The 22,139-nt window shown below is 56.9% G+C and overlaps 1 protein-coding gene across 2 annotated transcripts in view; it reads right to left on the bottom strand.

The window, feature by feature from the left end:
• Nucleotides 1–22,139, bottom strand: part of GLI1 (GLI family zinc finger 1) — a 28,372-nt gene that overhangs the window by 5,549 nt on the left and 684 nt on the right. The window contains exons 2-10 of one of the 2 annotated variants that reach the window (XM_030967038.1): nucleotides 7,272–7,441; nucleotides 7,098–7,175; nucleotides 6,379–6,574; nucleotides 5,532–5,682; nucleotides 4,626–4,727; nucleotides 4,405–4,545; nucleotides 3,247–3,396; nucleotides 2,221–2,385; nucleotides 1,671–1,919 (exon numbers count right to left, since the gene is read on the bottom strand). In XM_030967038.1, coding sequence (XP_030822898.1) covers nucleotides 1,671–1,919; nucleotides 2,221–2,385; nucleotides 3,247–3,396; nucleotides 4,405–4,545; nucleotides 4,626–4,727; nucleotides 5,532–5,682; nucleotides 6,379–6,574; nucleotides 7,098–7,175; nucleotides 7,272–7,368 — 1,329 coding nt within the window. In that variant the 5' untranslated portion in view covers nucleotides 7,369–7,441. The remainder of the gene's footprint in view (nucleotides 1–1,670; nucleotides 1,920–2,220; nucleotides 2,386–3,246; nucleotides 3,397–4,404; nucleotides 4,546–4,625; nucleotides 4,728–5,531; nucleotides 5,683–6,378; nucleotides 6,575–7,097; nucleotides 7,176–7,271; nucleotides 7,442–22,139) is intronic. The other variant, XM_030967040.1, reaches the window with a different exon arrangement.

The following is a 22,139-nucleotide window of genomic DNA, read 5'->3' as shown; positions in this document are numbered from 1 at the left end:
TGCGCAAAGCAGCACGTGTGAACAGGGGAGAGACTCTGACACCCCGAGGTCAGATCTGTGCTCACCCAGCGCCGAACCCGGGCTCGACGCTGCCCTTGGCTGTGGTGGTTTTTGACGATCGAAATTCGGTCTCGCGGACAAATTAATAAATCATTGCTAAGTTTCCTTATAAGTTTGGCTCTCGATTTGATCATTTATAACAGGGTCAAGCACCCAGGATGTGGGAACCCAGAACATCCCTCTGGCCACCCAGGATGGCCAGGACCCCTTCCATGGGGCTCAGAAGCCCTGGCACAGAGCCCAAGACACCTGTGGGTTTGATTATGACCCGTGGAGTAAATTACCAACCTTAGATGAAGATCAGCAAGCCACAATAGTTTAGGTAGAATAATAGTGAAGTTATCACGGGGTGGAAAAGTAGATTTTGGGGTTTTTAGAATGGGGGTTCAGGAGGCAAGATGGGGGAATCTGGGCATGTCCAGCCTTTCTCCTTCTTCTTCTTGGCCTCCATCTCCTGCTGCGATGGTGGCACTTTGGGATTGGTTTAGAGTAGAAACTCACTGTCTAACATAGGTGATAGGTATTGGAAAGTAATCGTAAACATTGTACACATATTTTTAGTATAAAGAGGTAACACCGTCCTGGGGCTGGCAGAGTGCCTGGAACTGTCCTGCTGGATGGACCCCGGCAGGACAGGAGAAAATTTTTTATAGATAAGATACAATAATCAACCTTGAGACCGAGAAATGAAGAGCCCTGACTCCTTCTTCAAGCGCTAGGCTGGGAAAAGAGACTTTCAAACTTTTCTCAGGGTCACTCTGACACGCTAGAGATCCCAACACCAGGACACACTTGGAATCACCACGAAGGTTGGAAAAGCCTCTGAGATCACTGAGTCCAACTATTAACCCAACACTAATGTCACAGATGTATTTTATGAAAAATCCTTTCCTTAGGATCTTTTCTCCTGAGAAGCTGAGAGGCCTCAGAAATGAAATGTAAACAATAATTATCTGCTGCTGTGCAATGCAACAGGTGCATCTGTGATTGGTCTCATGTTGATTGTTTTTAATTAATGGCCAGTCACAGTCCAGCTGTCTTGGACTCTCTGGTCAGTCACAAGATTTTATCATCATTCCTTTCTATTCCTTGCTAGCTTTCTGATGAAATCCTTTCTTCTATTCTTTTAGTAAGTTTTAATATATAATTTTATTTTAATATAATATATACCATAAAATTAAAAATCAGCCTTCTGAAACATGGAGCCAAGATTCTCATCTCTTCCCTCATCCTGGGACCCCTGTGAACACCCACCACACGCTGCCATGTTGGGTTAGGACACACTTGGACACACTTGGCATCATCATGAAGGTTGGAAAAGCCTCTGAGATCACTGAATCCAACTATTAACCCAACACTGCCATGTTCACCACTAAACCACATCCCCAAGTGCCACATCCCAGCGTTTTTTGGAGACTTCACCAAAAAGGAATGGTGACTCCATAGGGCAGCCCATTCCAGTGCACGCCAACAAAGTTGTCCCTGATATCCAACCTAAGCCTCCCCTGGAACACCTTGGGGCTGTTTTTTCCTGTCCTATCCCTTGGGGATGATCCCCCACTACCAAACCCTCCCTCCATCCTCCATCACCCCCACAGCTCCTCACTCACCAAGGCCAGCTCGGGCACCAGGAGTTTCCCATCGTCCTTCCGAGCCTCGCTGGGGCCATTTGCCTCCTTCTCCTGCTTCATATCCAGGGGGGCACTGGGGGTGGGCAGTGCCCGGCCCGGCCCCACGTCCCCCCGGTGCTTTTTGGTGACGTGGGCGTCGGGGCCGTGCACGGTCTTGACGTGTTTGCGTAGGGAGCTGGGGTCTGTGTAGCGCTTGGTGCAGCCGGGAATCTTGCACACGTAGGGCTTCTGCACGGAGGAGGGAGGGAGACAGCTCCAACTGCAGCCCCCTCCCCAGAAATAAACCCCCCTTGCCACCCTCTGCAGAGAGCTGAGGGTGGCATCAAAGTGGGTGAATCCCCATGGAGGGCGCACGGTGGGCTCAGGATGGCAGAGGAAGGAAGGAGCGGGGTAAGGGGAGGAATGCTGGTGATGAAGAAGATATTTAAAGCAGGAGAAGAGGGAGTTGGGGTGATGCCCAGGGGTGTGAGGAGCTCTCGGAGGACAGGAATGATCCGGGAGGACATGGGGAGCCCTGGTGGGGCTGTACCTCGTTGGAGTGGGTGCGGTTTTGGTGCTTGGCGCGGTCGGAGGCGTTGGAGAAGGCTTTGTTGCACCCCTCGTGCTCACACACGTAGGGCTTCTCCCCCGTGTGCGAGCGCAGGTGGGTCTTGAGGTTCTCCAGGCGGGAATAGGCCTTGTTGCAGCCCTCAAACTGCGGCAGAGCAGGGTGGGATGTGTCACATGCCATCACCAGGCCTTGGAGCACGTGGTGACACGTCCCACAGCCCACATGTGACACATCTCGCCTCCCATCACACCTGCCACCCTCACACCGCGGCACAGCCCTTCACACCGGGGTTGTGCCACCTCCTTCTGTCCCATGGCAGCCCCTCAGAGGGTCCCCAAACTGGGGTTGACAGCAGCACCCATCCTGATTAAATTCAGGAACATATTCCAAAGCATGGGACAGCTTTAGGGCCATGTGACTCTGGGTTTAGGTGGGATTTTGGGAGGAAATTCCTCCCTGTGAGGGTGGGCAGGCCCTGGCACAGAGAAGCTGTGGCTGCCTCATCCCTGGAAGTGTCCAAGGCCAGGTTGGACAGGGCTTGGTTGGACAGGGCTTGGAGCAGCCTCAGACAGTGGAAGGTGGGATGGGATGAACTTTAAGATGCCTCTAACCCAAAACATTCCAGGATTCCATGAGCCCCACACCTGTACCCACCTTCTGCCACCTGGGCCCCAGCTCCCATATCTTTGCCTGAGAGCCCCTTAATTTAAAATTTATAATAATTTGGAGGGAGGGGGGTTACATTTTCCATTTCAGGGGAGGCTCCTGCCTTCCTTAGCAGGCACCTGTCTTTCCAAACCAAGACAAACTGTTATTCCTGCTCCATATTTTTGCCTGAAAGCTCCTTAATTTCAAATTTATAATAATTCAGAGGGAGGGGGTTTACATTCTCCATTTCGGGGGATGCTCCTGCCTTCCTCAACACACACTTCTCTTTCCAAACCCAGACACCCCTCATTCTCCCAGCCCAGCCAGGATTTTGGGGGGAGTTTTTTGGCATCTCACCGTGCACTTGTGAGGTTTCTCTCCCGTGTGGCGCCGCATGTGCACCACCAGCATATACTGAGCCTTGAAGGGCCTCTGCTCCCGCGAGCACGCTGCCCAGTGGCACACGAACTCCTTCTTCTCGCCGTGGATGTGCTCGTTGTTGATGTGCTGGGGAGGGAGGGCAGCGTCACTGGGGGCACTGGGGAGGGGGCAAGGGATGGGGGAGAAAGGAGGGAAAGAGGATGGGGGGATTGGAGAGGAGAGAGATACAGGAAAGACTGGGATGGCAAAAAGGGATACAGGAGAGACTGGGATGGGAAAAAGGGAGAAAAAAAAACCCAGGAGAAACTGGGATGGGAGAAAGGGACATGGACAGATTGGGATGGGAGAAGGGGGATGGAGGGATTGGGATGGGAGAAAGGGATACAGGAGAGATTAGGATGGGAGAAAGGGGATGGACAGACTGGGATGGGAAAAAGGGCCATGGACAGACTGGGATGGCAGAAAGGGATACAGGAGAGACTGGGATGGGAGAAAGGGGATGGAGGGACTGGGATGGGAGAAAGGGGATGGAGGGATTGGGATGGGAGAAAGGGGATGGAGGGACTGGGATGGGAGAAAGGGGATGGAGGGACTGGGATGGGAGAAAGGGGATGGAGGGATTGGGAGACGACTGGGATGGGAGAAAGAGATACAGGAAAGACTGGGACATGGACATGGACAGACTGGGATGGGAAAAAGGGACACAGGAGAGCCTGGGATGGGAGAAAGGGACATGGACAGACCGGGATGACAGGTGCAGACACCAGAGTTTGGGGGAGAACAGCCCTGGTGGTGTTTGGAGGAGGCAGAGAATGCAGGGGATGTTTGAGGGATACTCTGGGAGGTCCAAGAGCAGCCAGAGGGGTCCAGGTGGCCCAAAGGATGGTCAGGGGATATAGGAGAGTTGGAGGAAGGAAAGCTGGAGCAAAGGAGGGATCTGGAAGCACCAGTGGATGAGGAGAACTGGGGGAAGCACATCCCTCCCTTCCCAGGAGGGAACTTCCAGCATCATGGTGAGTTCCCAGGGGTGGCTGGGACCTGGGAGGAGGAATCATGGGCTGATCCAGGGGGATGCTGCCCAGCAGCCTGAGGGCAGATTTTGGGGTGGGAACACCTTGGCAGCCCCTGACTCACGTGCACCAGCTGCTCCTGCGTGTCGAACTCCTTGGCACAGCCGTCCCAGTAGCAGTTGGTCTCATACACAGCCTCACACTCGGGCTTGCCATCCTCCTTCTCCAGCTCCTCCCGGACATCCAGCATGCCCATCAGGGGGTCCTGGGGAGCACGGGCAGGTGAGCACTCCCAGGGTCACTGCCAGGGGGTTGGGAGGGGGGATCTGATGGTCAGGGATGTACCTGGGTGCCCGTGGATGCTGGGCTGGAGATGTCACCCTCAGATCGCTCCTCTGGGAATTTGGCACTCAGGGGGCTGCTCAGGCTCCACTCCAGCTTCAGCTGCTGCCAGGGCAGGGAAGAGGGAGGGAGTCAGCAGGGAGATGGGCACTGGAACAGGACGTACAGGGATGCACAGCTCACATGGACACAGCTCACTCACATGGGACCCCACTCACAGGGATTCCCTTTCACATGGGACCCCACTCACAGGGATTCCCTTTCACATGGAACTCCAATCACAGGGATTCCCTTTCACATGGAGCCCCAATCACAAGAATCCCTTTTCACATGTAACCCCACTCACAGGGATCCCCAATTACATGGAACCCAAATCACAGGGACCCCCACTGACAGGGATCCCAGTTACATGGAACCCCACTCATGGGGACCCCCTTTCACATGGAACCCCACACACAGGGATCCCCTTTTACATGGGACCCCACTCACAGGGATCCCCAGTTACATGAAACCCCAATCAGAGGGATCCCCACCTACATGGACCCCCAATCACAGGGATCCCCAATTCCATAGAACCCCACTCACAGCGATCCCAAATTACATGGAACCCCACTCACAGGGACCCCCTTTCACATGAAACCCCCCTCACACAGATCCCCAATTCCATGGAATCCCACTCACAGATCCCCTCTCACAGGAATCTCTTCTCACATGGATCCTTTCTCTCAGAGATCCCTCTCACAGTGATCCCACTCACAGGGATCCCTCTCCCAGGGATCCTCCCATACCTGGCAGTATTTTAGGGTCTCTCTCATAGATCCCCCATACCTGGCAGTGTTTGGGGCCCCTTTTCACATTTTCCCCCATACCTGGCAGTGTTTCAGTGCCCCTCTCATGGATCCCCCATACCTGGCAGTGTTTCAGTGCCCCTCGAGCAGGTGGGTGGTGCAGCAGCCCCCCACGTGTGGGCACCTCGTGGGAGCTGCAGGGTGGGGGTGGCGTGTACAGGTGCCCTTGGCCCTTCTGCTGCCCAGGTGGGCTCTGGTACCCCAGGGACGGGCTGTGGAGAGCAGGTGACACCATCAGGAGATAAGAACAGAGATCTGGAACCCCAATCATCCCTTCCCCACCACCCCACCCTGCTCCCAAAGGTGTGAATGGGCACTCAGCACTACCAGGTGATTATTTACAAACTACTGAAAGCGCCTCGAGCTGTTTTATTTTCCAGCATCACTCTCATTACATGGTTATGACAAAGGCAAGATGCCAGCAGCTCACATTCTAGGCAGTAGGCTAAAAAACTTAATGTTACAACTTACTTTATAAGCTTCTTGACCAATCACACAAAGCAAAAGCACACTGACAGCAGTTCTATCTAATTGCCATAAGCACACGTGCTTTTGTTTAAAACAATGCTTGCTTATTTCAAATACAATACCGGCTTGTAAGTCTTAAAACACAACGCACAGAGCTCCATTACTAAGCTTTAACTTTCCTAATATCTTGCTAGATAAACTTTTCTGTAGCTTAGAGAATTATTCTAGACAAGCATTAATACACAGGCCATTGTTCTGTTTGCTTTTGCTTTTCCTACAGTTTAAATAATTTTTCTGCCGACTTATCTCATGGCTGCTGCTTTAGCTCTACTCACAGCTCTGCTGTATCTGAGGCCTGCACCGTGCAGCTTTGCTAAAACCCTCTGATTTTGTGGATTCCCACCCCGGGGGGGTGCCAGGGGGGCCAGGGCAGTGCCCACCTGATGGTGCTGATGGACAGGTGACCGTAGGAGCCGCCGGCAGAGGCGCAGCGGGAGTTGATGAAAGCCACGAGGGAGTTGGGCGAGGTGCGGATCACGGTCTGCAGGTCGATGCTGGAGTCGGACAGGGGCGAGATGGACAGGGCTCGCTTCTTGCCCAGCTTCCCTGCGCCTCGGGGCGTGGAGAAACGGGAGCCTGGAGGGGGCAGAGTGGGGGGCGCGGAGCTCAGTGTGATCCTGGGGGGCTGGAGGCACCCCAAGAACACACACCTGGTGTTTGGAGGATGCAGGAGTGCCCCAAGTGTGACAGTTCACTTTGGATTTGGAACAAAGAGATGTTTAACCCCTCTAGGGAATCCCTTCTGCCCCACAGCCCCCCAAAACCAGGGGGCAGAGGAGGGGGCACAGCCCTCAGTGTGATCCTGGGGGGCTGGAGGCACCTCAAGGACACACACCCGGTGTTTGGAGGGTGCAGGAGTGCCCTGAGTGTGCTTAGGATTTGGAACGGAGAGATTTTTAACCCCTCCAGCCCCCCAAAACCGGGGGCAGAGCAGGGGGCACAGCCCTCAGTATGATCCAGGGGGGCTGGAGGCACCTCAAGGACACACACCCGGTGTTTGGAGTGCACCAGTTCACTTTGGATTTGGAACACAGAGATGTTTAACCCCTCCATGGAACCCTCCCCCCCACCCCACAGCCCCCCAAAACCCGAGACTCACCATCCCCGGGGTGTTCAGCTCCTGCTGCCAGCCCATACCCGCGGTGCCCGGGCTGGTGGCACACGGGGAAATCCAGCCCTGGAGGAGGGAGCAGAGCTCAGCTGGGTGTGGGGCAGAGACCCCCGGAGCTCCCCTGACCTCGGGGGGATCCTGGAGCCCCCCACCATGACCCACCTGGTGGTCCCGGGGCGGCGGGGGCTGCTCCGTGCGGGGCGTGCAGGCAGCAGTGCTCGCTGTAGCCGGCGGCCGGGGGTCCCGCGGGGTCGAACATGTCGCGATAGGGCCGAGGCGTGGCTCAGGTGGACATCGGGGGGGTGGCGGGGCCCGGGGGGCGACACCGGGACCTGGAGGGGGGGGGAGAGGTTGGGTTCGGCCGCCAGGGGGCGCCACAGCACGCAGGACCCCCCCCCCCCCGGCCCGGGACTGGATTTAAACAAAAATCGGCGAAATTTGGGGGTTTGGGGAAAAAATTCCTGCCTGGGGGGATGCCCTGGAACAGGGTGTCCCCAGAGTCCTGGAAGTGTCCAAGGTCTGGCTGGAGCAACCTGGGATAGTGGAAGGTGTCCCTGCCTGTGTTGAGGGGTTGGAATGTGACTTTAAAGTTCCTTCTGGAACTGGATTTAAACAAAAAATCGGCGAGATTTGGGGATATTTGGAAGAAATTCCTCCCTGTGAGGGTGGGGAGGCCCTGGCACGGGGTGCCCAGAGAAGCTGTGGTGGCTCCTGGAATGCTGGAAGTGTCCAAGGCCAGGCTGGATGCATCTTGGACAACCTGGGATGGTGGAAGGTGTCCTTGCCTATGGTGAGGGGTCTGAACATGACCTTAAGGTTCCTTCTGGAACCTGGACTTGAACTGAAATCGATGAGATTTGGGGATTTTGGGAAGAAATTCCTGCCTGGGAGGGTGGGGATGGCCTAGCACAGGGTGTCCAGAGAAGCTGGGGATGTCCCTGCAATCCTGGAGGTGTCCAAGGCCAGGTTGGATGGGGCTTGGAGCAACCTGGGACAGTGGAAGGTGTCCCTGCCTATGGTGAGGGGCCAAACTGTGAATTTAAGGTTCCTTCCAGCCCAAACCATTCTGGAATTCTGGGATTCCATGAAATGGAAAAGCGAGGCACAGCCAGAACCATTCCCGGGCCAGGCACCAGATCTGGCTCCCTCCCTCCTCCCTTCCCAGGGATTCTCCAGCGTTTGCAGGTCCCACCCAGCCCTGCCCTGCCCGCGGGTCCCCACCCTGCCCTGTCCCACCCACGCAGCCACGGGGCTCAGCCCAGCCCAGCCCAGCCCAGCGCCATCGCTGCCTGGGGGGGTCCCGCCCCCACCTGGGGCCACCGTTCTGTCCCCAAATCCACCTCAGCCATCCATTCCCCCCACTCACGGTGCTTGTCCTACCCCCCAACTCCATTTCTATCCTGGACCCATCCATTCCCACCCCTCTGGTCCCCAAAACCCCAAGGGTGACACGGACAGGAGCCAATCCAGGGCCACCCTTCTGTCCCCAAATCCACCTCAACCATCCTGTCCCCCCACTCACGGTCCTTGTCCTGCCCCCCAACTCCATTTCCATCCATCTCCTCCATCCTGAACCCATCCATCCACACCCCTCTGGTCCCCAAAACCCAGAGGGTGACACGGACAGGAGTGGGAGAAGCCGCCACCCGGGGCCACCATTTTGTCCCCAAATCCACCTCAACCATCCTGTCCCCTCACTCCATTCCCACTCCTGGTCCTTGTCCTGTCCCCCAACTCCATCTCCAACCTGAGCCCATCCATTCCCATCCCCCATGTCCTTGTCCTGCCCCAAAACCCCGAGGGTGACATGGACAGGAGCCAGTCCAGGGCCACCCTTCTGTGGGCCCCCCTTCTGGGGCCACCCCCCAAATCCACCTCAACCATCCTGTCCCCCACCCACGGTCCTTTTCCTGCTCCCCAACTCCATCCCCACCATCCTGGGCCCATTCATTCCCACCCCTCTTGTCCCCAAAACCCCGAGGGTGACACAGACAGGAGCCAGTCCCGCCCCCACCTGGGGCCACCCTTCTGTTCCCAACCCTGGGTCCCCATCCTGTCCCCCCACTCCATTCCCACTCCTGGTCCCTGTCCTGCCCCCCAACTTCATTTCCATCCATTTCCACCATCCTGAGCCCATCCATTCCCACCTCCCTGGTCCGCAAAACCCCGAGGGTGACATGGACAGGAGCCAGTCCAGGGCCACCCTTCTGTCCCCAAATCCACCTCAACCATCCTGTCCCCCCACTCCATTCCCACTCCTGGTCCCTGTCCTGCCCCCCAACTCCATTTCCATCCATTTCCACCATCCTGAGCCCATCCATTCCCACCCACCCGGTCCCCAAAACCCCGAGGGTGACACGGACACCTCACAGGAGAAGCCACCACACTGGGTGGCACTGGGAACAAGGGGCTCCTTCCCCCCGCTTTGAACGGCGGGGAATCGCCCCAAACAAGGGGGTCTGGGGGAGTGGGAGCCCCTCACCCCGCTGGGAACAGCGCTGGGTCGGGTTTGGAGCCGGGAGGGGCTCGGGGGGCAGCGATTCTTCCGCATGAGTTGCCCCTTTGAAAGCTCGTCCAGGGGCTTTGTGAGCGTGTCAGGCAGGAAGAATGGACAGGGGGGGGACAGAGGGACAGGCAGAGGGGAGGGGGCTGCCCAGGAAGGTGGGGGAAATGGGGGGGAAAGAGATGAGGAGGAAACAGGGGGGAGGGAAGGGGGAATCTCACCTGGGATTGAGCCTGGCAGGAGAGTTTGGGGATTAACCCTGGGAAAAGCTCCCACCTGGGTTAAAGAGGTTTGCAAACCCTTTCCCTAAAGTTTGTGGGGTTTTGGGGTGAAAATAAGGGGAAAAAGGGAAAAAAGAGATGAGGAAAAATGGGGGCAGAGGGTGGAGAATGGGGCTCTCACCTGTCCCCTGGGGTTGAACCTGGCAGGAGAGTTTGGGGATTAACCCTGGGAAAAGCTCCCACCTGCCAGGGCTAAGGAGGTTTTCAGGCATTCCCCTAAAGTTTGTGGGGTTTTGGGGTGACCCAAGCCCAAGAAGGTGGGGAAAATGAGGGGGGAAAGGGGAAAAATAGATGAGGAGGAAACAGGGCAGAGAAAGGGGCTCTCACGTGTCCCCTGGGCTGGAACCCTGGAGGGGAATTTGATGATTAACCCCTGAAAAGTTCCCAAATTTCCTCACCTGCCGGGGCTAAAGAGCTTTGCAAACCCTTTTCCTAAAGTTTGTTGGGTTTTGGGGTGACCCCAGCCCCCCAGCTCAGGTGTGTGTGCACACACAAACCAGCTCAGCAGAGAGCCCGTGTTTAGGTGAAAAATTCTCAAAATCTGACCAAAAAACTCACGTAATCTGCATTTATATACAAATTTTAAGGTAAAAAAACCCTGACTTTGAAATGGCACAGAACGAGACAAACGTTGTTAAAAGAGAAATAAAACTAGAAACAAGTTAAAAATGCTTAAAAACTCATTTTTAGCCAAGAAAGGTTTATAATTAATTAATTATAAACCTTTAATAATGATTAAAAGGTTTATAATTATTATATTGTAATTAAGAAATAATTAGATTCCGATTGTGATGGCGTGGATTGTAACACCTGTATTGCCTCACCCTTCACATGGGACTGAAAATGGAATCAATGAAAATGAAAATGGACCCATCTCTGGGTCAGAAAAGAGCAAAATCCAACAAATGTGCACCTGGGAGGTGAGGAGGGCAAACCCCGACCTTCCCCTCCCCACAAGCATCACCTGAGACCCCTGGTGAGCATCAGCCCCTGCTCTGGGCAGCCCTGGAGCACAGCTTCACACACCTGTGTGACAGGTAAAGGTGAGAGAACACACACAGAGCTCTGCAGGAACACAAAAATCACAGCAGGGACCAGGAGAGATCTCAGAGCTCCTCCTGTTCCACCTCCCACCAGCCCAGGGTGCTCCAAACTGGGCTGGGGCATTTCCAGGTTTCCCCACACAGGTGTGCCCAGGGTGTCACTGCACCTGGGGACACACAGGTAGAGCACAGCTCACACCATCCCCACCTCAACATCCCTGGATTTTCACACCACTTCCCTCCCCAGGGCTGTGTCCCCCCTTTTTTCCCCCTTCAGAACCTCCTGTGCCAGCCCTGAGCAGCCCTGGAGCACAGCTTCACACACCTGGTGTGAACAGGGACAGGTACAGAACCCACACAGAGCTCTGCAGGCACAGGTAAAACACCCACAGCACACAAAAATCACAGCAGGGACCATCCTGTTCCACTTCCAACCAGCCCAAGGTGCTCCAAACTGGGCTGGGACATTTCCAGGTTTCCCCACACAGGTGTGCCCAGGGTGTCACTGCACCTGGGGACACACAGGTAGAGCACAGGACACACAGGTAGAGCACAGCTCACACCATCCCCACCTCAACATCCCTGGATTTTCACACCACTTCCCCAGGGCTGTGTCCCTCCTTTTTTGCCCTTCCAGCACCCCTGTGCCAGCCCTGGAGCACAGGTTGACACACCTGTGTGACAGGTACAGCCCAGGGAACACACACAGAGCTCTGCAGGCACAGGTAAAACACCCACAGCACACAAAAATCACAGCAGGGACCAGGAGAGATCTCAGAGCTCCTCCTGTTCCACTTCCAACCAGCCCAAGGTGCTCCAAACTGGGCTGGGGCATTTCCAGGTTTCCCCACACAGGTGTGCCCAGGGTGTCACTGCACCTGGGGACACACAGGTAGAGCACAGGACACACAGGTACAGCACAGCTCACACTGTCCCCACCTCAGAACTGTCAGATTTTCACAGCACCTCCCTCCCCAGGGCTGTGTCCCCCCTTTTTTGCCCCCTCCAGCACCCCTGTGCCAGCTCTGGGGGGCTCTTCCCCCACCTCCAGCATGCCAGGTGGGTGCCAGGTGGGTGCCAGGTGGCATTTCCCCATTTCCCCACATCCTCCCCAGGGCTGTGTCCCCCCTTTTTCCCCTTCCAGGTGGGTGCCAGGTGCCATTTCCCCATTTCCCCACATCCTCAGAGCGCAAACACACGAAAAGGGGCAACTCCACCACCCCAAAACCACCCCAAACTACCCCAAAACACACGAAAACCACCCCAAAACCACCCCAAACCACCCCAAAACACACGAAAACCACCCCAAAACCACCCCAAACCACCCCAAACCCCCCACTCAGACCCACAGGGCTCCACGGGGGCTCCCCAAAACGCGGTATCCCCCCAAAGGAGGGGTCTGGATGGGGTTGGGGCTCTCTGGGAGCTTTTGGGAAGCGATGGAAACACCAAAATCACCCCAAAACCACTCCAAACCCCCTAGTCTGATTCACAGGACGCTCCCCCCAACCCCATGGGCTCCACGGGGGCTCCCCAAATCCCGGTGCCCCCCTGTGCCAGGGGGTATTTCCCCATTTCCCCAATCCCTCACACCCTCAGAGCCCACACAAACCAAAAAAACACCACCCACCCAAAACCACCCCAAACCACCCCAAAACCCAACCAAACACAAAAAGGGGCATCTCCCCACGCACCCCACGATTATATGGGGGGCTCTGGGCCCCAAACCATCCCAAACCACCCCAAAACCCCCGCTCCGACCCACAGGGGTCCACGGGGGCTCCCCAAAACGCGGTGCCCCCACGATTTGAGGGGTTTGGATGGGGCTGGGGCTCTCTGGGAGCCCCCAAACCATCCCAAACCACCCCAAAACCCCCGCTCCGACCCACAGGATTCTCTCCCCAACCCCACAGGCCCCACGGTGGTTCCCCAAAACCCGTCCCCCCCCCCAGCCGAGGGTCTGGGGCTCTCTGGGAGTTTTTGGGAAGCTCTGGAAGCCTTTGGGAAGCTCTGGGAGCGTTTTTGGAAGCGCTGGGAACCATCCCGAGCCTCGCCCACCGCGGCGCGGCCTCCCCCGCCGGCCTCACACCGCCTCGGCCCACCCAAGTCGAAGCCTTTGGGCATAAATTTGAGAGCCAGGCGCAGGCGGGGATGGAGCGGGGGGGATGAATCTTCCCCTCGCTCTCCTCCCTCCTTGCCAAGAAACTCAAACTGAAACACATTCCTGCCGCTTCCCTGCCAAAAACAATCCAGGAGCGCGGCCAGAGGAGCGGGGACGGCTCCAGACGCGGAATTGGGAGCGGGAGGGGGGTCAGGGATGGCCGCCCCCCCCCATTCCCCTCACGGCTCCTCGCCTTTGATTTCCTGCAAACGCAGCGAGATTTTGGCATCTGGCTCCGGTTTCCTCCTCGGGACGGCCGGGAGAGGGGAGGGGATGGAGGGGGAGGGAGAGGGGGGAAAAGGGGATGGGGACGGGGCGGGGGTTTGTGGGGGGGTGACAGCGAGGGGTGCGGGGGACAGACGGACGTGGGCCCGGACAGACCGGGGACACCGGAAGAGGAGGAGGAGGAGGAGAAGGAGGCGATTCCCTCCCCAGCACCCCGAGATGGGGCAGACGCCCCCTCGAGCGCCCCACAACACTGCAGACCCCCACCACAGCGTGGACGGGACAGATCCCCCCACTTCGAGCACCCCAGGATGGGTCAGACCCCCACCACAGCTCCCTGTATAGGACAGACCCCCTCTCTTGAGCACCCCAGGATGGGACAAACCCCCCCTCGAGCACCCCCTGACCCCGCAGACCCCCACCACACCCTAGACAAGACAGACCCCCCCTCTTGAACACCCCAAGATGGGGCAGACCCCCTCTTGAGCACCCCCCAACCCTACAGACCCTCCCTCGAGCACCCCCTGACCCTACAGACCCTCACCACACTCTAGACAGGACAGACCCCCGCCTCGAGCACCCCAGGACAGTGCAGACCCCCACCGCACTTTGGACGGGACAGATCCCCCCCCTCGAGCACCCCAAAATGGGGCAGACCCCCACCACATCCTAGACAGGACAGAGGACAGACCCCCCAAGACGGGACAGACCTCCCCCCAATCTCGAGCGTGCCCTGACCCTGCAGACCCCCACCGCAGACCCTCACCACCCCCTGGATGGCACAGACACCCCCTCAACCACCCCCAACCCTACAGACCCCCCCTCAACCCTACAGACCCCCCCTCAACCACCCCCAACCCTACAGACCCCCTCGAACACCCCCCGACCCTACAGCCCCCCAAGGAACACCCCCACCCCCCCAATGGGTGCAGCAAGACCCCTCCCACCCCTCCCACCCCCCGGGGGGGTCCCCGAGCCCCCCGAGCCCCCCGGGCCCGGCAGGGTTAACAGCCCCGGCTGCAGGAATGCGATGGCAGGGCTGGATTAGCCCCCCCCCGCCCCCCCAAGCCGAGCTGTGTGTGGCACAATCCATCAGCCACAGGCACAGCCCCCGGCGTGGGGGGCCTGGGGGGGGCTCGGGGAGGGGGCTCGGGAGGGGGCAGGGTGAACTCACACGTGGTTTGTGCGGGGCTGAGGGTGGGAGAGGGGATTTGGGGTGAGGGGAGGGGTTTGGGGGAGTGGGAGGAGTGCAATCCAAAATTGAGGGGAGGGTGGAAGAAGAGAAACAGAAGAATCGAGGGGTGATGGGAGCAAAAATCGAGAGGTGGTGAGAGCAGAGACATCCCCAAAGTGATGGAGTGGCGGGAGCAGAGAAAGCCAAAAAATTGAGGTTTGGTGGGAGTAGAGACGCCACAGAATCGATGGATGGTGGGAGCAAAGACACCCCAAAATCGAGGGTGGTAGGGGCACAGAAACCCCAAAAGTGGAGCAAAGACACTCCAGAATTGAGGGGTGATAGGAGCAGAGACACCCCAAAACTGATGGAGGTGGGAGCAGAGAAGCCCAAAAATTGAAGGGTGATGGGAGCAGAGACACTCCAAAATCGAGGGGGGTGGGAGGAGAGGAATCCAAAATTGGGGGTGGGGGGTGGGAGGAGAGAAACCCCAAAACTGATGGGAGGTGGGAGCAGAAAAACCCAAAAATTGAGGGGTGGTGAGAGCAGAGAAACCTCAAAACTGGAGCAGAGACACCCCAGAATCGAGGGGTGGAGGGAGCAGAGACACCCCAGAATTGAGGGGTGGTGGGAGCAAAGAGACCCCAAAACTGATGGAGGTGGGAGCAGAGAAACCCCAAAATCGAGCATTGGAGTGATGGGAGCAGAGAAATCAAAAAATTGAGGGATGGTGGGAGCAGAGAAACCTCAAAAATCGAGCATTGGAGTGATGGGAGCAGACACACCCCAAAACTGGTGGAGGTGGGAGCAAAGAAACCCAAAAATTGAGGGGTAATGGGAGCAGAGACACCTCAGAATTGAGGAGTTGTGAGAGCAGAGAACCCCAAAATTGAGGGGTGGTGAGAGCAGAAATACCATAGAATTGAGGGGTGGTGGGAGAAGAGACACCCCAAAACTGATGGAGGTGGAGAGAAACCCAAAAATTGAGGGCTGGTGGGAGCAGAGAAACCTAAAAATTGTGATTTGGTGGGAGTAGAGACACCCCAAAGCTGATGGAGGTGGGAGCAGAGACACCCCAAAATGGAGGGCTGCCAAAATCGAGGACTGGTGGGAGCAAAGAAACCCCGAAATCGAGGAGTGGTGAGAGCAGAGAAATCCCAAAAGTGATGGGAAGTGGGAGCAGAGATGCCCCAAAACTGATGGAGGTGGCTCGGTCACCCCAAATCCTCCCTCAGGGAGGGGCGAGGGACAGACAGAGGGACAGGTGGGGTGGTGTGACAGGGACAAACCCCAGGAGACCCCCGGGCACCTTTTATCAGGAGAATTTGGGTCTGCAATGGGATGGGCAAACCCCAAAAGCCCCAAATCCACCCAGCCCTAAACCCGGGTCCCTCCCATCCTCCCTGGAGCTGCACAGAGCTGGAGATCCCCCATGGAAAATACAAATTTTGAGCCTTAAGAGCTCAGCCTGGGTTGGGAAATGCTTCTTTCCCTGATCCCAAATCTTTCTGGGCTCAGAAGGGATCTCCAGCTCCCTGGAGCTGCTCAGAGCTGGAGATCCCCCGTGAAAAAAAAACAAATTTTGAGCCCTAAGAGCTCAGTCTGGGCTGGGAGATGCTTCTTCCCCTGACCCCACAAATTTCTGGGCTCAGAAGGGATCTCCAGATCCCTGGAGCTGCACAAAGCTGCAGATGCCCCATGGAAAATACAAATTTTGAGCCATAAGAGCTCAGCCTGGGTTGGGAAATGCTTCTCCCCCTGACCCCACACCTTTCTGGGCTCAGAAGGGATGTGTGGGACCCCCCCTGCGCTGTCCCCATCCCTCCCCAGAGTTAGGCCGGGCTTTAGGACCGGCCCAGCCCCTCGGCGCGGGGCGGCTCAGCTAATCTGGGCCGGGCTCCACAAAGGGAATCGCTTCAGGTTCAGGGGGTCTGAAAGGGAACGACTCAGGGTCACGATCCCGAGCTGGTGGGGGCTGCCAGGCTCCATCCAAGGTGGTCCCTGGCCTGGAAAAGCTGAGGGAAGGAAGGAGCAGCTTAATGGTGGGGAAAAGGGGGTGTTTGTGCTGGTGTGGGGGGAAAGGACAGGCACAGGACTGGCAGGACAGACACACAGACACGGCACGGCCAGGACAGACACACAGACACAGCCCTGCCAGGACAGACACAGCCCTGACAGGACAGACACACAGATACACGCAGCAGAGACAGCCCCGACAGGACAGACACACAGACACAGCCCTGACAGGACAGACACACAGATACAGCAGTGACAGGACAGACAGAGCACTGCCAGGACAGACACACAGACATGGCACAGCCAGGACAGACACACAGACACAGCCCTGACAGGACAGACACGGCACAGGCAGGACAGACACAGCCCTGCCAGGACAGACACAGCCCTGACAGGACAGACACACAGACACGGCCCTGCCAGGACAGACCCCAGCACTGCCAGGACACACTTGGGACATCCCACACTCCATCCTCCCTCTCCCAGCCCTGTCCCACATCCTCATCCCCACCCAATCCCAAAACCCTTTTTTTTTTTTGCCATTTCCACATCTCCCAGGGAGGATCAGAAACCCCTCCCCGGCCCACCCACCCCTCCAGGTGTCCCCCAACACCCCCGTGCCCCATCTCAGGGGGCAAAACCCACCCGGCCCTGCCTCCCACGTGCACCCAGGGCCGCGCTCTGACACGTCCCTGGACGTGCTCGCACACGTGTGTGCTTGGAGGAGGAGAGGCAGGAGCTGGTCCTGCACACCCAGGCCAGGGATAACCCACGAGGAGAGCTTGGAGAAAAGGGATTCCCAGCCCTGCAGCGCAGCAGAGCTGCTCAGGAAGCCGTGGCAGGGCCAGGCAGGGCTGGGGGGGGGCTCCATAGGTGGTCCCCAGGCAGGAGGGAGACCCTCGTTGTTTGTTTTGGCCCCCAGCATTTGTTACCCCCCCAAAAATCACTCCCCTAAAGCCTGTTTGGGTGGGGGCAAGGTTTTGGGGTGGAGGTGATGGGGGCACACACATGGCAGCAGCTGCTGGAAGGAATTTTTATGCTTCCCTTCTTCCTCCTCCTCCTCCTCGCCGGCGCTGGAGGGAAGCAACAACAGGGAACATGTGGGACCCATAAAAACCCAGCTCTGAGTCACTGACGGCTGTGGGAGCCCCTGGCAGGCTCCATTCCCTCCTGTGGCATCAAGAATTGTCCCCATCCCAGCTGGGCAGGCTGGGGACATCCTGAGGGGTGGAAGGTTAGAGGTGACAAGCAGCAAAATCCATCCTCTCACTGCAGGCAGGGGCCTGACACTGAGCCTGTTCCTACCCCAAAAATCCCATCCTGCAGATCCCCGAATGGGACAAAGATAACTAACACTAGAGTTCCTACCCCAAAAATCCCATCCTGCAGGATTCCCCGAGGATAGGAGCAGGGGGATGAGCCTGACACTGAGCCTGTTCCTACCCCAAAAATCCCATCCTGCAGGAGCAGGGGGATGTGCAGGACCCAGAGCTTGTTCCTACCCAAGAACTTCATCCTGCAGGATTCCTTCAAGGATGGGAGCAGGGGATGAGCCTGACACTGAGCCTGTTCCTAACTCACAACCCCATCCTGCAGGATGGGCTAGAACAGGCTCAGTGTCAGGCCCCTGCCTGCAGTGAGAGGATGGATTTTGCTGCTTGCCACATCTGACCTTCCACCCCTCAGGATGTCCCCAGCCTGCCCAGCTGGGATGGGGACAATTCTTGATGCCACAGGAGGGCATGAGGGGTAGGAACAGGTTCAGTGTCCTGCAAAGCCTCCTGATCCCATCCTTGGGGGAATCCTGCAGGATGAGGTTCTGGGGTAGGAACAGGCTCTGGGTCCTGCACATCCTCCTGCTCCTGCAGGATGGGATGGATTTTTGGGGTAGGAATAGGCTCAGTGTCAGGCTCATCCTCCTGCTCCCATTCTTGAGAGAATCCTGCAGGATTCCCCGAGGATGGGAGCAGGAGGATGAGCCTGACACTGAGCTTGTTCCTACTCCACAACCCCACAACCTCATCCTGCAGGATTCTCTCAAGGATGGGAGCAGAGGATGAGCCTGACACTGAGAGTGTTCCTACCCGAAAAATCCCATCCTGCAAGATTCCCCGAGGATGGGAGCAGGGGGATGAGCCTGACACTGAGCCTGTTCCTACCTCAAAAATCCCATCCTGCAGGAGCAGGGGGATGTGCAGGACCCAGAGCCTGTTCCTACCCCAGAACCTCATCCAGCAGGATTCCTTCAAGGATGGGAGCAGGGGATGAGCCTGACACTGAGCCTGTTCCTACCCCACAACCTCTCCTGTGGCATCAAGAATTGTCCCCATCCCAGCTGGGCAGGCTGGGGACATCCTGAGGGATTGAAAGTTAGATGTGACAAGCAGCAAAATCCATCCTCTCACTGCAGGCAGGGGCCTGACACTGAGCCTGTTCCTACCCCATCCTGCAGGATTCCCCAAGGATGGGCGCAGGAGGATGTGCAGGACCCAGAAGAGGCTCTGGCACCAGCTAAAGGATGGGATACACAACAGAAATCCTGTCAATCTGTGGGATTACCTTTGGCACGGAGCACCCTTGGGGATTTAGGGACTTGATTGGGGCAGGAGACCCCTCTGCCTGCTGGGAGGTGGAGGTGGGAGAGTCCTCAGGCTGTTTCCAAAATCCCCAGCCGTGATTTGCCTGCTGGGATCCATTTATCTCTCTTGTTCCTTGGCTGGACACTTGCTGTGTCCCCACACATCAACTCCAGGATGTCCTCTGCCACCCCAGGGCCACCAGCCAGAGCTCTGCATCCATAAATCCTGGCCAGGAGTTGGACAGTGGGGTTCTAACACCTGGAAATATCCCCCCAACTTCACCCTGGATGGAGCAGAGCTGAAACCTGATTCTATTTTGTGACTTGTTCCCACTCTGAGGCAGCTCTTTCATTTTTATTTTATTTTATTTTATTTTATTTTATTTTATTTTATTTTATTTTATTTTATGTTATGTTATTTTTATTTTATTTTTTAATATTTTATTTTTAATATTTTGTTTTGTTTTATTTTATTTTATTTGTTATGTTATTTTAATTTAACTTAATTTTGTTTTATATTTTATTTTATTTGTTATGTTATGCTATTTTTATTTTATTTTTTAATATTTTATTTTATTTTATTTTAATTTGATTATTTTATTTTATTTTATTTTATTTTATTTTATTTTATTTTATTTTATTTATCAGCTGTTCACCTTGCCTTGTCCTGCAGCTTCCCAAGGGTTTGGATGTGCCATAAGGATTGGGGTGCTCCTGTGGGAACCCTCAGTCTCACGATGGACCAGGATGTCCCACCCCAGGCCCTGAACAGAGGACAACAAAAATCCCACCTGGATTTTTGTGGGGATCCTACAAAATCCTGGGAGTGGCATCCAAACACTTCTTGAAGTGTGCAAAGGTGCACTGGGTGAAGGGCAGGGTGTCCCCAGCTTGTCCCCAACATTATCCCAGGTGCACTGGGTGAAGGGCAGGGTGTCCCCAATAGTCCCAACTGCATTGAGTAAAGGGCAGAATGTCACCAACATTATCCCAGGTGTCCCCAGCAGTGTCCCAGGTGCACAGGATGCCCCCAAGAGCTCTCAGGAGCACTGGGTGAAGGGCAGGGTGTCCCCAACAGTGTCCCCATGTCCCCAGGAGCATCCCAGGAGCACTGGGTGAAGGGCAGGGTGTTCCCAACATTATCCCAGCTGTCCCCAACATTGTCCCAGGTTTCCCCAACAATGTCCCATGAGCACTGGGTGAAGGGCAGGGTGTCCCCAACAGTGTCCCCAACATTATTCCAATGTTCCCAACATTATTCCAGGTGCACTGGGTGAAGGGCAGGGTGTCCCCAACATTGTCCCAGGTGTCCCCAACATTGTCCCAGGTGTCCCCAGCGTTATCCCAGGTGTCCCCAAGAGAATCCTAGGAGCACTGGGTGAAGGGCAGGGTGTCCCCAGCATTATTCCAGGTGTCCCCAACATTGTCCCAGGTGCCCCCAGCAGTGTCCCAGGTGCACTGGGTGAAGGGCCCTCATTTCTTCCACCCACCTGCCCTTGGAACCACGGAGTCCTTAAGGTTGGAAAAGCCCTCCAAGATTGTCAAATCCAATCCAAACCCAGCACTGACACGGCAACCACCAACCCATGTCCCCAAGTGCCACATCCAAACGAGATTTGAACAATTCCAGGGATGGTCAATCCACCACTGCCAGCGCCTGATCACCCTCCCAGTGTAGGAATTTCCCTTAATATCCGATCTAAACCTGCCTAAAAGTGCTGCAGGTTCTGGAGAGCGAGGCGCGGCTCCCACCCGGAGCTCCCCGCCCGCCTCTCCCCAGCCTGTTCCGCCCGGCCCGGCTGGAGCGTCACAAGGTGTCCGTGCTGACTCACTCCGGGATGGAAACTTCTCCAACTCCAGGGAGATCCTCGCAGCTCAGCCAGCTCCAGCACGGAGTTTATTCCACCACCTCCCACCACACCAGCCCTGAGGGCCCGGAGAGGCTAGGCTCTCAACCTGGCTTTGGTTTTGTGATGGGAAAGACCCCTGGAGAATGGGGGAGATGAGGATTCCCTCCCTGTCCTGCACAGAGGCAGCCTCTGCCTCAGCTGGACGCAGCAGGAAAACTGGAAAGCTTTCCCAGGTCTGAATTTCTGAAGAAACTTCATCCAGCTGCTTCCTCCTCCCTTCCCCCAAACCCCAGTGCCCACCCGCATCCATCAGCTCAGGTTTGGCACAGGCAGGAGAGCAGGAGGAAACTGCTGGAATCGGTTGGCATCCCACAAAATCCAAAAATCCAGGTCCCCAAATCGCTCCCAGGGCTGGGAGTGGGACCCCAGCTGTGGCTGGAGTATCCAGGAGTTTCCCGGTCCCCAAACTCAGCATTGGAATGTCACAGCCACTCCTCAGCCGCCTTCTCGCTGTCCTCACCATCCTCCCAGGAGAGGCTGCAGCACTGGGAACTGCCAGAGCCGTGATGGGTGTCCCCCAAATTCCACAGGAATCGCTCGGCTCCATCCTCCTCATCCTCCCAGGAGAGGCTGCAGCCCTCGGAGCTGCCAGCACCGTGATGGGTGCCCCCAAATTCCACAGGAATCGCTCAGCTCCTTCCTCCTCATCCTCACAGGGACTGCCAGCACCGTGCTGGGTGTCCCCAAAATTCCACAGGAATCCCTCGGCTCCTTCTGCCTCATCCTCCCAGGAGAGGCTGCACCCAGAGCCGTGCTGGGTGTCCCCCAACTCCATCGCTCAGCTCCTTCCTCCCTATCCTCTCCATCGCCATCCTCCCGGGACAGGCGCAGCCCCGCAGCGCCGAGTGCCACCACACGGCCTGGCAGGACATCAGGGGGGCTGGCAGCACCCATTGTGGCCGTGCCAACCCCCCCGGAGCCGTGCCAGGGCCCCGGGAACAGCGGGTGCTGCCCGTGGGCTCCATCCGGCCGCTCCAGGCCCACGAGGCGGCGGCTCCTGGGGCACCGCGGGCACCGCGGGCCGGTGCCATGCGAGGCTCAGGGTGCCCAGGGGCTGGCAGGGTGGGTGGCACAGCTGGCACAGCCCCCTCGGGACAGTCCTGAGGCTGCTGCGTCACCGCGGCCGGGACAGCAACTTT

This window comes from Camarhynchus parvulus, chromosome 29, assembly GCF_901933205.1.
Source record: "Camarhynchus parvulus chromosome 29, STF_HiC, whole genome shotgun sequence".
Taxonomy (NCBI): Eukaryota; Metazoa; Chordata; class Aves; order Passeriformes; family Thraupidae; genus Camarhynchus; species Camarhynchus parvulus.
This window is presented reverse-complemented; position numbering and strand designations above follow the sequence as displayed.